The sequence below is a fragment of the Otolemur garnettii genome, unplaced genomic scaffold (genome assembly GCF_000181295.1).
Source record: "Otolemur garnettii isolate 467f Iridium unplaced genomic scaffold, OtoGar3 scaffold00020, whole genome shotgun sequence".
Taxonomy (NCBI): domain Eukaryota; kingdom Metazoa; phylum Chordata; class Mammalia; order Primates; family Galagidae; genus Otolemur; species Otolemur garnettii.
This window is the reverse complement of record NW_003852415.1, coordinates 1010162-1025887: the sequence shown is the minus strand read 5'-3', so window position 1 is coordinate 1025887 and position 15726 is coordinate 1010162. Positions and strand designations below refer to the sequence as shown.

Here is a 15726-nt window from a genome sequence, read left to right as displayed (position 1 = left end):
TCTCCTGCCTCAGCCTCCCAAGCAGCTGTGACTGCTTGGGAAGGCACCCATCACAATGCTATTTTTTTGGTTGCAGCTGTCGTTGTTTGGCGGGCCTGGGATGGATTCGAACCCACCACCTTAGGTGTATGTGGCTGGTGCCTTAGCCACTTGAGCCACAGGTGCCAAGCCCATATATCTGGATTTTGTTGTCTTTTCTAAATCTAGTCTATCTTTGTCTTTAAAAATATCGCCTTTGAGGTCTAATACAAGATAATTTTTTTTTTTTTTTTTTTGCAGTTTTTCGCCAGGGTTGGGTTTGAACCTGCCACCTCTGGTATATGGGGCCGGCTCCCTACTCCTTTGAGGCTACCCCCAAGATAAAATTTTGATTTTGTAAATTTTAAATATATAATTTTAATACTGATACTAATTTATACCATACTAATTTTAAGTATACAATTCAATGAGCTTTGTGAAATACATGTAGTCACATCATCACTGCCACAATCAAGAGACAGAAAGGTTCCATTGCTCCAGAAGTTCTCATGCTCCATTTCAGGTGACCCATCTGCTTCAGTCACTATAGTTTTGCCCTTCCTAGAAGTTCATATAAATAGAATAAAATACTATATGACTATTTTTGTGTTTTTATGAGCCATTTTCTTCCATTTACATTGATATAGTTGGTTTTAAGTCTAACATTTTAGTAATTCATTATCTGTTGGTCTCACTTGTTCTATTAGTATATTCCTTATTCTACATTTCCGTACCTCCTTTTGGAGGAATCAAGTATTTTTATTATTTCATATTTCTTATCTATTATTTATTGGTTATACTTTTTTTTTTTTGAGACAGACTCTCAATCTGTTGCCCTGGGTAGCGTGCCAGCTCACAGCAACCTCCAACTCCTGGGCTTAAGTGATTCTCTTGCCTCGGTCTCCCAAGTAGCTGGGATACAGGCACCCACCACAATGCCCGGCTATTTTTTGGTTGTAGTTGTCGTTGTTTGGCAGGCCCGGCTGGATTCAAACCTGGTGTATGTGGCTGGCACCCTAGCCACTGAGCTATAGATGCCAAAAGTGGTTATACTTTTTTAAGCTCTTCTGTCAATGACTATCAGAGCAATAGTTCTTTTTTTTTTTTTTTTTTTGAGACTCAATCTGTCACCCTGAAATTGAGAGCTATGGCATCATAGTTCACAGCAACTTCAAATTCTTGGGCTCAAGCTATCCTCTTGCTTCAGCTTCCCAAGTAGCTGGGACTACTGGCTACAATGCTGGGTTACTTTTTAAATTTTTAATAGAGTGAAGATTTTACTCTTACTTAGACTGTTCTCGAACTCCTGAGCTCAGGCAATCCATCTGCCTTGGCCTCCCATAGTGCTAGGATTATAGGCATGAACCACCATGCCTAACCAGAGCAGTAATTTTTTCTTTTTTTTGAGACAGAGTCTCACTATGTAGTGCTCACTATGTAGCACTTGGTAGAGTGCTACGGCATCACAGCTCACAGCAACCTCAAACTCCTAGGCTTAAGCGATTCTCTTGCCTCAGCCTCCCAAGGAGCTGAGACTACAGGCACCCGCCACAATTCCCGGCTATTTTTTGGTTGCAGTTGTCATTGTTGTTTAGCTGGCCCAAGCCAGGTTCAAACCCACAAGCCTCAGTGCATGTGGCTGGTGCCATAACCACTGTGCTACAGGCATCGAGCCCAGAGCAGTAATTCTTAAAGTACCATCCCTGGACCAGCAACACCGTCACCTGGAAAATTGTTAAAAATGCAAATTCTCAAGCCTCATTCCAGACTCGTAAACTGTGACAATGGAATCCAGCAGTCCAGGTTTAACCAATGCTGAAGTTAGAGAACCACCTCCCCGGAGACCACTCTTCCTTCTGCCTTATAGAGTGCTGTGAGGGCTGCTTTGTTTCCAGTTTGCTCTTACTTCTAGAGTGTAGCCCTAAGAGGCCCCAGCTGAAAACTAGGTCTGTTTACAGGGGCCCTTCTCCTTAACAGGCCCGAAACTCCAATTTTTCCCCCCAGCCCTGATGCTATTGCAAGAGTAAGTTCTAAGCTGCCACTTGTGCATCAGGAACGTCCTCAAGGTGGAAGTGGTGCCCGGTGGCAGACTCTCCTTTCTGCCTGCTCTTTCCTCTGAGTTCTGACTTCTCACCCCTCAAGTTCTCACTGCCTTAGTGAGTCTTTGATGCCTTCGCATTCCCCCCAGCTCTGATTGGCAGCTCTTTCCTAGCTCTGATTGGCAGTTCTGTGTGACAGGAGTCAATCTGCCCCAGATGGAAGAGGAAGCCCCCTGCCCTTTTGCTGCCTTTGCGCTAAGATTATAGCGTCAGAATGAGCATTTAGACAGTTTTGTTCCTGGCACTTGATAAAATGCTCAATAAGTTTAAGTTATTCTTCTTCTCCCAATAAAATCCTAGGGTCATATTGAACTGAGTTGTTAAAATCAACTTCTTCTAACCCTCTCATACATTTTATAGATAAGCAAACCAATGTCACACTGTACAACTGGTCTCCAGTGCAAATGAACTCAGCAGGAGCTGAAATTGGACTTTAGGGAGTTCCTGGATAGTCTCCTCTCCCTCATCTGGCAGGTGGCAGTGTGCTGTCCACCTCCCAAATCGGGGTAGAAAACCTCAGGGCCTAGCTAAGTTTCGGCTTAGAAGGAAACAACCTAAGAACTATGGGCTCAGTACTACTTTTCTCCCTCTCCTCATATGGAGCTCAGACCCACTGCCCTAATCGTACAACCCAGAGCAATCCTAGCGTCAGAATTCTAGACCCTCTCCTACCTTTCCTCTGGTGCAGACTGCACACACTCACACACATAGGCAGCCTCACCTGTGGGTAGTCAGGCAACTGCACAGATCTGGAAGGCATACCAGTTCTGGCAGCAGAGGTGGAGATGACAATTGCTCTTCTTTGAATGCTGATTCCTTACCCCAGGGAATGGAGAGAGGTAGATCCAAGGGACAATCTGGAAGGCCAGGCTAAAAGCAGGAAAGGCTGGGCCTGGACTCCATGCTGGGTATCCAGGACAAGGTCCAAGATCTCCCACACATGTCCAGGAGGACATGGGTGAAACACGAGCTGTGTAGAGAATCGCAGCTCTTGGCTGGACTGAGCAGGAGCTACTGCTGCTAACTTGGGTTGCTTAATGGAATTGGATACATGAGTGTGAGTACATGTGTGTGCTGGTATGTCTGTAGGTAGCTTTCAGTACTGTGCTCAGCCACCAAACCCAAAATGAAGCCCCCAGCCACCCTGGAGAGTTTTTTTTTTTTTTTTTTTTTGAGACAGAGCCTCAAGCTGTCGCCCTGGGTAGAGTGTTGTGGCATCACAGCTCACAGCAACCTCCAACTCCTGGGCTCAAGCGAGTCTCCTGCCTCAGCTTCCCAAGTAGCTGGGACCACAGGCACCCCCACAATGCCTGGCTATTTTTTTTGGTTGCAGCCATCATTGTTGTTTGGCAGGCCCGGGCTGGATTAAAACCCACCACCTTAGGTGTATGTGGCTGGCGCCTTAGCCACTTGAGCCACAGGCACCAAACCAGCCTGGAGAGTTTTAAACTGATTTTAGATAATTTGGCTCAGAAGAAATCTATGCACTTAATTTTTTTTCTGGTTTAAAAATAGTACGTGCTCATTGTGAAAAATAAATGTGGAAAATAGAGAAAACAGGGTATAAAAAAAGACAATGAAAAGTACCTGCGCTCCCACCCTGGAGATAATCACTGTTGACATTTTGGCAGTGTGAGATTACATGCACTTAACCATTCTCCATTCTTCCTTCTCACTGAATTTGCAATGAGCATTTTCTCACATCATTACTCTTTGTAAACCTTGTTGGAAGGCCTTGTACCTCTGTATTATGTACCGTTATTTATTTAACTTGCTTCCAGTTGTTGGACATTCAGACAGCTTCCAGTTTTTCTCTCTTGTGTAAAACCAGGAGCATACATCTTTGCCCATGAAGTGCCGAGAAGCTCTGCTTAAAGATACCATCAGAGCTCAAGGGAAGAGGGAATCCTGAAAAGGCTGCGTGTGGCTTGAATTGCAGAGGCTCAGCCGGGCGTACTTTGACTAGGAGAGTTCGACATGGGTAGGGGTCACCTGAGATCTGGCTGCCCCTGCCTCCTTTGCACAAGTGCCTTGCAGATGGCAGTGGTTCTCAAGATTCCTAATGCATGGCCCTTTAATACAGTTCCTGTGGGTCACAATCCACAGGTTAAGAACTGCTGCCCTATCATCTCTAGGGATCTTTCCATCCCATCTCAGGGGATCAGACAGGAGGGCAGGAGACTTGCCATATTCTCCTGGTGAGACAAAGGTGGGCAGGGGTGGATTTGACGCATTTGTCTGCTATGAGAGCTCTACCCACTACCCACCCCTATCCCCAAGTTTCCTGCAGAGCTCAGTTTATATGGATAGTGACAGGACAGTGCTCTGGCTGAGCCTGGAGCCTGGCTATTAGACCAGGAAGAGGGGCTGGAGCACCTTTGGGAGCCTGTCCTAGGCAGATGGGCAGCCCAGGGGCAATTAAAAAGCCAGAAGATTAATCCAGGCCTCCACCACCCAGCTAGAAATTAGGATCCTCAAAACAGCCCCCATGGGATTGTAATCCATGAGGGAACTCAGAGGAGCACATGAGGGGAATGTGCCCAAGGCATCAAGGCCAGGATGGAATCCCCAGTGATCAGACTGGAAATCCAAGGCTTCTCAGTAGGCTGACCAGGAGAGGATGGGAGGTCCCTGAGGCCACCTGACCTGCCTCTCCTCTCTCTCCACACCCCACCCCACCTGCCACCCATAATACAGGTGGGTCTGTGCCTTCCCAGGAGCATAGAGGTGCTCAGGGCCCCCTGAAGTGGGAGAGGCAGCCCATGAATGCCTCTGCACTTCCGCTGGGATGTGCAGGTCCACCTTAGATCCTGCAGGCGCTTCCCAAAGTCACAGTTTGCCTCAGGACAGACATTAGGCTAAGGTGCTAATTTCCAAGTCCCTCTAAGACCACTGCCCAAGGGAAGCCGCATCCTCCGCTATGAGCAGATACCATGTGCTAGACTAAGCATGGTCCCATTCAAACCTGGAATAAATCCTCCCTCATCCGCAAATCCCGCCCTGCCCCCAAGTAAGTCCTGTCAGTCTCCCTGAAGGCCCCCTGCCTTTTCTCCATCTCCACCACCATGGAGTCTGTTATCCTCAGCTTACCTGAAGCCATAGCAAAAGCCCCCCATGAGATCATAGTTAGCTCAGCCCTCTCCACTCCATTCCCCACATACAGTTGTGGGGAAGGCTTCAGGACCCAAATCTTATCCTACCACCCCCACTTAGACGCCTGCAGTCCCCTTAGGCCTAACAGGGCTGCCTAATCTGGCCCCCAGCTCCCTGTGCCCCCAGCCTGTACCTGGGCACTCAGGCCTTCACTTACATTCTCCCCTTTGCATGAAACGTGTTTCCACGCCCTTCACCTTGTTGACTTGACTCTCCCTTTACATGTCAGCTCAGCGTCTGTGCGCCAGTCTGTCCGTGGCACGTTCTCACTCCCACCTGCTGTACTTCTCCCTCAGGACAGGGACAGGATTTTACAGCTGTCTTCTCCACCAGACTGGAAGCTCCATAATGACAAAATGTGCGTCCTCTCCCTTCCCCACCCCTCGCCGTTCTCACCACCATGTCCCAGGCATCTGGGAGGGTGCCTGGCACACAGCCGACATTGCATAAGTGTGTGCTGAATGGGTAAGCACGCCATCTCTACCCGGTAAGTGCGACGGCTGTCCGCAGTCCACAGGCAAAGGAGCAGAGGCCCTGAAAAGTGACATAGCCAGCTCCAGGTCCTACAGCTGGTGAATGGCAAAGGCAGAGTATGAGATGAGGGGGGACTACAGAGCCTGTGCTCTCCAACCCTTCTGGTCCTGTACCTGGTGCCCAGGCATCAGTGCCCTATGTCTTGCTCTTCCGACAGGCTCTCTGAGGACTGCTCGGCTGGCCCAGGCTCCTCTCCCCAGCAGCTGCCCCCAGAACCATGGAGAGTCTGAGTGAACTTCAGAATCCACTGCTGCCCAGGAGCCCTGCCCACCTCCATGGCCCCTGTCCCTACCCAGAGACCCCACCCAGCTGGTCCTGCCGGGAGAAGCTCTACTCCTACCTCCTGGGTAGCACTGGCCATACTCGAGCCCACCAGCTCCTGGACCCGGGGTCCCTGCAGCTGGCCGTGGAGGCCTGGTACCGGCCCAGCTGCCTCCTGGGGAGGGACAAGGTGAAGGAGCCCAGGGCAGATAGCTGTGAGACCAGCTTCACAGAGGGCAGGGAGCCCCAGGCAGGGCCCACAGAGCGGCCCATAGGACCCAGCCAAGCTGAAGAGGATGTCACCATCCATACTGTGTCCTATGGAGTTCAAGAGGAGCTGCAGGGCCAAGAGGATGACCAGGAGGAGGATGAGGTGAGCACATATGTTTAAAATGCAGATTCCCAGGGCCCCTCTACCAGATGTTGAGATTTAATAGGCCTGGATTGGGACCCAGGAATCTGTATGCTACCATGTACAGTCACCATGTCTGTGGGTTCAGAAACACTAGCTTGAACTGACTATTTAATAGCATTTATTATTCTTGTTTTCTTAATTATATAAGTAATTCAAACTCAATACAGAAAACCACTCAAAGATAACATTACTATTTTGGTAGATAATTGTCTAAGTCTCTTCATTCACATGTTTTTTTCCTCACTCCAGTCCCCAAAAGAGATCTTGCTATTCATAGTTTTTGTTTTTTTGTTTTTTTTGTTTTTTTGAGACAGAGCCTCACGCTGTGGCCCTGGGTAGAGTACTGTGGCATCACAGCTCACAGCAACCTCCAACTCCTAGGCTTAAGCGATTCTCTTGCTTCAGCTTCCCAAGTAGCTGGGACTACAGGCGCCCTCCATAATGCCCAGCTATTTTTTGGTTGTAGTTGTCATTGTTGTTTGGCAGGCCTGGGCTGAATTGGAACCTGCCAGCTCTGGTGTATGTGGCTGACGCCTTAGCCACCTGAGCCACAGGCACTGAGCCTATTCATAGTTTTATAACCTGATTTTTTCTCTCTCACAACATATTTCAGTATTGCTCCAAGTAATTTAATATTTTTCTACAAGGTGATTTTTAATGGTTACATGGTCTTCCATTGTAAGTTCTTCCATCATTTATTAATTCAATCTCCTGGTCATAGACATTGAGAGTGTCTTTTTTACAATTGCCATCTTTTGATGAGCAGCCCTGGACATAACTTGCATTCTTTCCTCGTGATAAATTACTAAAAGTGGAATCGTCGGGTCACTGTTAAGGCTTTTGATGAGAACACCCAGGCCAACCCACACTCCCACTAGCACCAGAACAGACTATCTATTGCTCCACATAATTGCCCACTGGGTGTTTCCTTTTTTAAAAAAACTCTTGCCAGTCTGAAGGGGCTGGGGTGAACCTGGGTCTGGTCACCACGCCCCACTGTTTTGCAGAGTAATGCAACTTCAACAGAGAGTGAAAGCGAAGACAACTTCCTCACGCTGCCTCCCAGGGACCACCTGGGTCTTACTCTCTTCTCCATGCTCTGCTGCTTCTGGCCACTGGGCATTGCTGCCTTCTACTTCTCCCAGGGGGTAAGAGCACCTGGGGCCCCAGGCTTCTTCCCTGGCCACCTCTCTGTGCTGAAAGGGTTGGCATCCTGTCTGAGGATGGGGTGAGGGCCTGGAGAGCTGGGCTGTTTTGCTGGGTGTGGGCAAGCTCTCACTCATCAGCACATCTCTCTCCCTAGACCAGCAAGGCCATCTCCAAGGGGGACTTCCGCCTGGCCAGCACCACCTCCCGCCGGGCCCTCTTCCTGGCTACACTCTCCATCGCTGTGGGGGCCGGTCTCTATGTAGCTGTGGTGGTGGCTCTGGCAGCTTACATGTCCCAGAATGGCCATGGCTAGTGGCCAGTAGGGCCTGGATCCTGCCTCCCCTGCCCAACTAAGGAAGCAGTGGGGCTTAGGGTTGCAGACCTGCCAGAGAGCCCAGGCCCCCAAACAGAATGCAAGAGAATAGCTTGCTGGGGGGAGGCCCCCAGTCTGCAGCCTGCAGAGCCCAGCCTCCACTTCTTGCCCACTGCCCCCAGCCCCAGAGCAGGACCAGGGGTACTGCTCTCTAACACAGGCTGCAGAGGGGGCACCGGAGATGGCAGGGTCTTGCTCAGCCTACCCTGCCCATTCCCTCAAGGGTCGCCTGTCCTATAGGTAGCCCACCACCAATTCCGCCAACCTCCCCCCAGAGAACAAGCAGGAGGATACAGGGAGGAAAAGGGGGACAAGAGACCAGACCTAGTCCTTCAGGGGTCTTCATCTGGGGCAGCCTGAGCTTCCCCTAACTCTGCTCTCTGGCCCATCACACCCAGACCCCAGCCAGCCAGGAAGGAAATACGTGGAGGCTCAGGAGCCCTTGCTCTTTCTGAGTCTGGGGGATGCTCATCTCCCCTGTGGGCTTATAAGACATCATAGCATCTATGTAGAGGAGTCCCAGCGTGAGCTTCTCTGTCCAGGAGCAAAAGGTAAATGTGATCACAGAGAGACTGGAGGGCCCTGAAATATTGCTGAGCCACAAGGGTCTCCCCTCTCTGCCCTTGTTCCTCGCTCCCATCATCCATTTCTGGGCTCTGCCTGGGGGCCTGAGCCAGTGCCATCCCAGGTAGAGGGAAAGAAAGTGCCACCAGCCCACCAGCCACTGAGTCAGGGCTCAAAGCCCTGTAGGAAATGCAGTGGGGAGAGCTGCTGGGAAGCAGTGAATGCAGATGAGGCAGGGACTCAGGGCAGGCGTAGCCTGCTGAGTAGCCAGCAGTCCTCAGGAAGGCTTCCTCAAGGAGGTGTCCCTTGAGCAAGGCCTAGAAGGATGAGCAGAATTCAAAAAGGGATTTGTTTTCACACAACTCCAGCATTTGTAGGCAGGGGTGCGGCAGTTGCCTTCCAAGGGGGGTTTCCAAGGTGTTTGGGATTCTGCCTGGAGTGTCTGGGCTGGAGCCAAGCTGGAGCCAAACTGCAGCCATTCCTGAGGGTTGTACCAACTCGAGGAAAGTCACTGTCTCTCAAAGACCAGTGAGGTTTTCCCACTTCTGAATGAAGGGAAATTGGTGACGGATACCTTTGGGGCATCATCACTAAAAACCCACTTAGGGCTGCTCAGCCATTAAGCAACATCCAGAATTTTAGAGGTATCCAGCAGGCAGAGAGCAGCATGTTAGGAGGGCAGGCCTGTGTGGGTCCAAGCTACAGGACCCTGTTGTGCATGATTTTGGTACCTGGACATTCCCATACCCCATCCAGAGCCTATGGCTTTGCTCACCATAGGCCATACCTTGTCCCACTATTCTCCCCCACCTTTCACTCCCTGCATCATCAGCAGTTTTAAGATCCCACTGTTGTATTTATATATCCTTGTAATAAACATTTCCATAACACCTGGTGCCCTCTTGTTGTCCTCACCTGCATCCCATCTTCCCCAAGACTGACCTCCCAGCAGCCTCTGGAAAGGATAAGTGCATGTGTTGGCCTTATGAGGTAGCATGGCCAGCGTGTTTACACTGTCCCAGGATTTCTAAGCTTGGAGTAGCCTGAATGTAGAGTGATAGCAGACATTTGACTCTGTGCAAGACCCATGCCTGAAGAAAAATCCCTTCTAGGCTCAAGAGCCTTGGAGGTCAGGGACAAGAAGTGTGGGCCATAGTGAAAGGCTCCATGGAGTGGCCCCAGAGTATGAAAACCAAGGAGCCCCACTCTCCAGCTTCCCATTCTTAAATCCCCCACATCTTCCATCCGAGGAGCTGTTCCTGGGCTATGTAGAGGGGAAGCCATCTTTGCCTGCCTCAGTCCCCAGCCTCAGCACCAGATCTCCAAGATCCTCTTGGTCATGTCCCCCAGGATCCTGCCTGTGCTGTCAGAAAGTCTGGACTGCCTCTAGGTCACTGTGCATGGAAGGCCCTGGGAGGTGGGTTTTGCACATCCCGCACCCATCCAAGACCAAATTGTCATATGTGCACCATATGAGACAATTATGCACATACGCACACATGCATGCTGCATAGGTGCCCCAGAGACTGAGATTAGTGTGCAGGATTTATATTAGGGGCTGCTCTCAGGATAACATTTGTGCAAGGCAGGAGGAGACAGATCTGGGCAGAGGGAGGGGTCAGGCTGTGATGCAATCTGAATGAGTCTGAGCTAACCTATTATAGAGCAAAGACGTCCCTCAGAGTTGGTACAAGTTGGGGCAAAAAGCCAGGCCTTTCTACCCACTCGTAGATCAGTCATTGGATATGGACCATGCAGAACACTGTGTGACCCCACACAAGGCAACCCCCACAGGGAGCCCCAAAGGCTGTTTGTAGCCAGCACCTCAGCAGCAGAGGACTGTCTGTTCACCCAGAAAGGGCTCTATGTGGCACATTACTATACCCACCACAACCTCCTGCTGAGTGGGCCAGCTGGTGCCCCCTGCATTCACCTCTGCGTGCTGAAGCCTGCTTCCTGGGCACCTGGTAACACTGGATAGCGAATGCAGCCTTCAGCCCTGACTGAGGGAGTGCGTGGATACATACCCTACATGTCTGGCCCTTGGATGGGAGAACACTGGTTCCCAGGGCTCCCCAGTGGAACTGGGCTTCAGTGGCCACAGCAGCAATCCACTGACAGCAGCCCCTGATCTGTGGTCTCCTTCCCCACTCCCGTCCTGTGCTTCCTGGGATCACCTCCCAATAAACTACCTTCAATTGAATTCTTGTCTCCGTGTTGGCTTCTGGGGGAACTCAAACCCAGACACACAGTGCATGTTCACAGCACATGCACACACTTGCATGTACATGCACTTACACACAGGCACACAGAGGCACAGACACGCATACCTTCATGCATACTTGCACATGTCCACTGGCCCTGCCCACACATGCACAAAACCCACACGCACACACCACACTGACTTTTGTCCCTACACATGCAACACATGTACATGCCAGAGGAGAAGAAGCAGGCAGGGGTGGGGTGGAGTGGTTTGAGGGTGAGGAGTCTCAGGCCCTCCCCACTCAGGCTGGCTCAGGACCCCAGAAAGGGCAGGAGGCAACACACAACCTCAGTGCAGGCCCTCCTTCCCAGCCCTCTGAAATACCGTCCAGGGCCTTGAGAAAGAGAAAAAGAAGCCAAATGATTTCCTGTTTTCAACCCTGAGGCTGCCCCTCCCCTTTTCACATTCCTCCCCTCAGCTGCAGATGCAGGCTCTGCAGGAGAAACCAGAAATGAAGCCCCCAGGTCCCCTCCTGTAGTCCCCTAGGAGGGACCATCCTGTGGAACCCAGGCCAGTCCGGATCAGTCCCCTGCGCATGAGCATTGGTGGTGACACCCAACCTCCCCCTCCTTGGAGCTGTGACCTGCCTCTGGCATGCCTGGGGCACTTCAGGCCTCCTGCTTCCTGGCTCTGCCTGAGCCTGGTTGCCCGAGGCCCCTGGAGGCACAGGGGCTTCAGCTACTCCCCCCCTAGGCTGGCAGAAACAGGCTGGGGGCAGGGAGGGTCCCCTGGGTAAAGGTGCCCATGATGAGCTGCAGTGCCAGCACATCTGTGCAAATATTACCAATTATTTTCCTCACTATAAACACCCAGCAGGAAGGCAGAAAAGCAACCAACTCAAACTGTTCAAAATAGAAACTGAAATTGCTGCACAGGGAAGTTGGGGCAGCCGGTGAGGCAGGGGCCCTGCACCAGGAATCCGGGGCCTCCCTGGCCACAGCTCCCACTCCACCCGCCAGCTCAGCTTTCTGCCCCACAGGCCAGGCCAGGTGGAACAACATAGGAAAGGCTCCTGCCCAGGGGACCCAGGGGATGGACAGGGGCATCAGAGAGAGGGGACAACTAAGCCCTGGGCAGAGAGGGAAAATGGCTGAGGGTTGAGGGCGGCAGCTACAGAGGACGCAGGACCCTAGGAGGGACCCTGCAGGACCAGGTCATCTGCTGGACAAGTGGAGCTGTGGATACCGTGGGCAAAGGAGTGGAGAAGGAAGCCTTCCTTCACTATACCCCAGCCATGGGGAGAAAGGGATACCCTGAGCTAAGCGGAAACAGTGACCTGCCCCCACTCATTCTCCTAATGGTGGGAATGAGTAGAAACCTCCCCAGAGATCCAGCAGCATCTCTGTTCCCACTGCAGCCTCTCCCTCCCCATAAACAGGGTACATGAAGAGGAGGCTGGGGACAGAGTCACAGGGGTTGTCAAAACAGTGAAATACTTCCACACCAGTTATCTATAGGCCCTGCCCTAAGACTTCCAAGTGTTCCCTTTTCCTGCCTCCCTGACCCTTCCCCCAGCACCTCTAGACCTGCCCCCACCAGCTGGCACAGCAGCAGCCCCCCGTGCATCAGCCCATGCCCAGCTGCCCTGATTGCTAAGGACCTTGAGCATCCTGCTGCCCCTGCCCACAAAAACATGGTCTGTGTGAAGAGGGGGCTTTGGGCAAACCCACCACACCTGCATCCCTGCTGCCCTCCAGAGGCAATCTTGGTACATTTCTTGGGCTCAGCCAAGCCCAAATCCTACTCAGAGGGTGGGGTGAGGAGGTAGTGCTGGGCAGGGGTCAGTGCCAAAGGTGTGAATGCTGGAGTGTGGCAGCAGGAAGGAACCCAGGAGGTGATCTAGTTACAGTCCCTCATGCTACAGATGAGATAAATGAGGCCCAGAGAGGGAGATGAGTGGCCCGCTGTCACACAGCAAGTCAAGAGCCAAGCCCAAGCCTCACTTCCCAGGTCCTGGAGCTGCTGAACTAGGCTGGTGATGTCTGCCTGCCAGAGAGACAGAAAGGCCAGGGACAACTGATGCTGCCGCCCTGTGAATATTAACACACTTGCCTTCCCTCCCTGGCTGTTTCTGGCTTCAAAGGCTTCCCTGGCCAGCCCCTCCCTGGAGCTGATACCTTGGCCCTTCTATTTTTGGTGGCTTGGCAGGGGAGGGGCGGTAGGATGACAGCCTTGCTTTTGCCTGCCCCAAACTCATGACAGCCCTTGGTACTCTCTTATTCCCTCTGTGACAGGGGGAGGCGCTACTCTCGGTGGAGGAGTCCCATTGGGGAGACTCAGATGTTCTGAATAAAAATGAAAGGTGTTGGTGCAGCCCATCTGCATTCCCAGATACTTCCAACCTACATCCCTTGAACTGCCTTTACCTCTCTCCCGCTAAGGAGCCAGGCAGGTTTCAAAGCCAGTTCTGTAGCAGGAAATGGCAGAGAAAGAAACTCCCAGAGGGCAAGGTCCCCAGAGACACCCAAGAAGGGCATAAAGGGGACAGATGGTATTTGTACTGTGGGCTGGGCTGGGGCCAGGCAGCAGGGCAACCTACATTCATTGACAGAGCACCTGCAATGCACAAAAGACCTTCACAATGGCTTTCTTTACCTCTGAGGCAGGTGTTCCTGTCCCAGTTTTACAGACCAGAAAACTGAGGACTGCAGGCCCTTTCTTAGTTCCACAGCTCAGAGTGAATAGTACCATGGCCTCTGGGAACATGCTGAGGTCCAGGCTCCCCTGGAGGGAACATGCTGAGGTCCAGCCTCCTTCCCATCTGAGGCCAACACCTGGCCAATGTCCCTCCTTCAGCCCCTCCAGCCCTAGCCCTAACATGCCCACCCAGAGCTGGCCCCGAGACTCAGCACAGAGTTGTGCTGAGGGCACCACTGTAAGGAAACAGACTGCCCCATGCACATCCTGCCCCTGCTCTGTGCAACTCTGGGCAAGCTACTCCTCACTGTTTTACCATCTGGAAAATGGGAATCATGAGAGTGACGCCTGTTGGGGTTACTGTCAGTATATATATGTATTATATAAATTAATACCCTTAGGGCTCCTACAACATCTCTGAGTATCTAATAAGTGCTATGTGGAAATTTCTTAAAAATTATCTCCAGGGACCCAGCGCGGTGGCTCATGCTTGTAATCCTAGCACTCTGGGAGGCTGAGGCAGGTGGATTGCCTGAGCTCAAGACTTCAAGACCAGCCTGAGCCAAAGTGAGACCTCATTGCTAAAAATAGTTGGGCATTGTGAAAGGCGCCTGTAGTCCCAGCTACTTGGGAGGCTGAGGCAAGAGAATCACTTAAGCTCAAGATTTTGAGGTTGCTATAAGCAGTGACGCCATGGCACTCTACCAAGGGCAACAAAGTGAGACTCTGTCTCAAAAAAAAAAAAAAAAAAAATATCTCCAGGCCAGGCATGGAGGTGTATACCTGTAATCCCAGCTACTCCAGGAGCTGCAACAGAAGGATGGGTAGAGGCCAGGAGTTTGAGACCAGACTGAGAAACACAGTGAGACCCTGTCTCAAAAATAAATAAATATTTAAAAAGCTTTTAAAAACTACTTCCAGGGGACCACCACCCTCAATGACTTCCCTGCCAGAATTTCCTCATCTCTCTCACCCCATCCCTTCCATAACCAGAGAGATTAAAGCCTAAATCCCTGCGATCTGATCTCAGGGTAGACCCCTGCTGGTAGCCAGCCAGGGCCACAGGCTTGTTACCCATCTCCCTGCCTTCACTCAGGCTATTCTCACTTCCTGGAATTCCCTTATCTGCCTCCATACCTTGAACTTCTTTTCCTCCAAACTGATAAAAATCTTCCAAGAAACAACCCAAGAAAATTTCTTCTCTGCAGCCCTATCTGACAACAACTCACCCTGCTCCAGCACCAAGTAGAACTAACCACCTCCCCATCCTTTTCATGCACCAGCACCACCCTGTTCAAAGGACAGCACTCTGCTCTGAGGGTAGAGCTCATGTCTGGGCTGGGCAGCCTAGGTCTGGCATGGGGCCTGCCTTCAACAGGTTCACTATGAATGCCACTGGAAAACAAATGACTTGTTCCCAGGCGAGGTCAGGGTTCTCTTTGCTTCAGTTTCTCTCTCAGAGGAGGGGATCTCTGAGTCCCTAAGGGAAATGAGAGCAGAAAGGGGATCTCTAGCTGGGAGGGGCTTTACAATTCCAGGATGGTATGATGAAAGATGAAAGAGCAATGTGGACCCCTGGGGTGCCCAGCCTGGTGGTATCTGCATGGGGCAGACAGACAAGGGGAACAAAGAAATCACAATGGCTGTTTCCTCCTCTCCCTCTCTGGTCTCCGTGGGGCTGTGGGCTAAGGATAGAGCAGAGGGTTTTTTTCTCAGTTTCCTCTGCTCTCAACTCAGCCCCTAGGTCACCATTCTCCAAAGGGGCATACAGATCTAGGTGCCCCTGGCCTGTCCACAGTCCCTTCTAAAGGCCAAGTCCAGAGGCAGGAGCATCGTCTCACTTGACCTCACCACCTTCCTGTCCTTCAAGACCTGTGACTCTCCCTCCCCCAACCCCCTGCCTCTGTTCTCATACCTCCGTCACTAAGCCCTAGTCCAAGCCCCCATCAGCTTTTGCCTCTCAAATGGCCTGTCACATGCTGCAATGTGGACGAACCTCAAGGACATCATGTTAAGGGACATGAAGGAACCAGTCATGTCTCTGTGAAGTTCTTAGAGTAGTCAGATTCTTAGAAATAGAAAGTAGAATGGTGGTTGCCAGGGACTGGGGGACAGAAGAGAAATAGGGTGTTGTTTAAAGGGTACACAGAGTTTCGGTTTTGCAAGATGGGTGTTCTGGAGATCAGTTGGACAACAACGTGAATATACTTAATGTTACAGAACAGTACACCTAAAAATGGATAAGATAGCAAATTTT

General features: G+C 51.3%; 1 protein-coding gene across 1 annotated transcript; it reads left to right on the top strand.

Annotated features, from left to right (window-relative positions):
* Nucleotides 1–6021: 6021 nt before the first annotated feature.
* SYNDIG1L (synapse differentiation inducing 1 like) lies at nucleotides 6022–8032 on the top strand. Its single transcript, XM_003786910.3, has 3 exons — nucleotides 6022–6438; nucleotides 7488–7628; nucleotides 7784–8032. Exons 1-3 carry the CDS (start codon nucleotides 6022–6024, stop codon nucleotides 7940–7942), a joined length of 717 nt encoding a protein of 238 aa, XP_003786958.1. The 3' UTR covers nucleotides 7943–8032.
* The last annotated feature ends 7694 nt before the right edge of the window (nucleotides 8033–15726 follow it).

Coding starts and splice junctions, on each gene's coding strand:
- SYNDIG1L (XM_003786910.3), top strand. CDS start 6,022: ATGGAGAGTCTGAGTGAACTTCAGAATCCACTGCTGCCCAGGAGCCCT. Junction 6,439..7,487: donor ATGACCAGGAGGAGGATGAG/GTGAGCACATAT, acceptor ACTGTTTTGCAG/AGTAATGCAACTTCAACAGA. Junction 7,629..7,783: donor CCTTCTACTTCTCCCAGGGG/GTAAGAGCACCT, acceptor CTCTCTCCCTAG/ACCAGCAAGGCCATCTCCAA.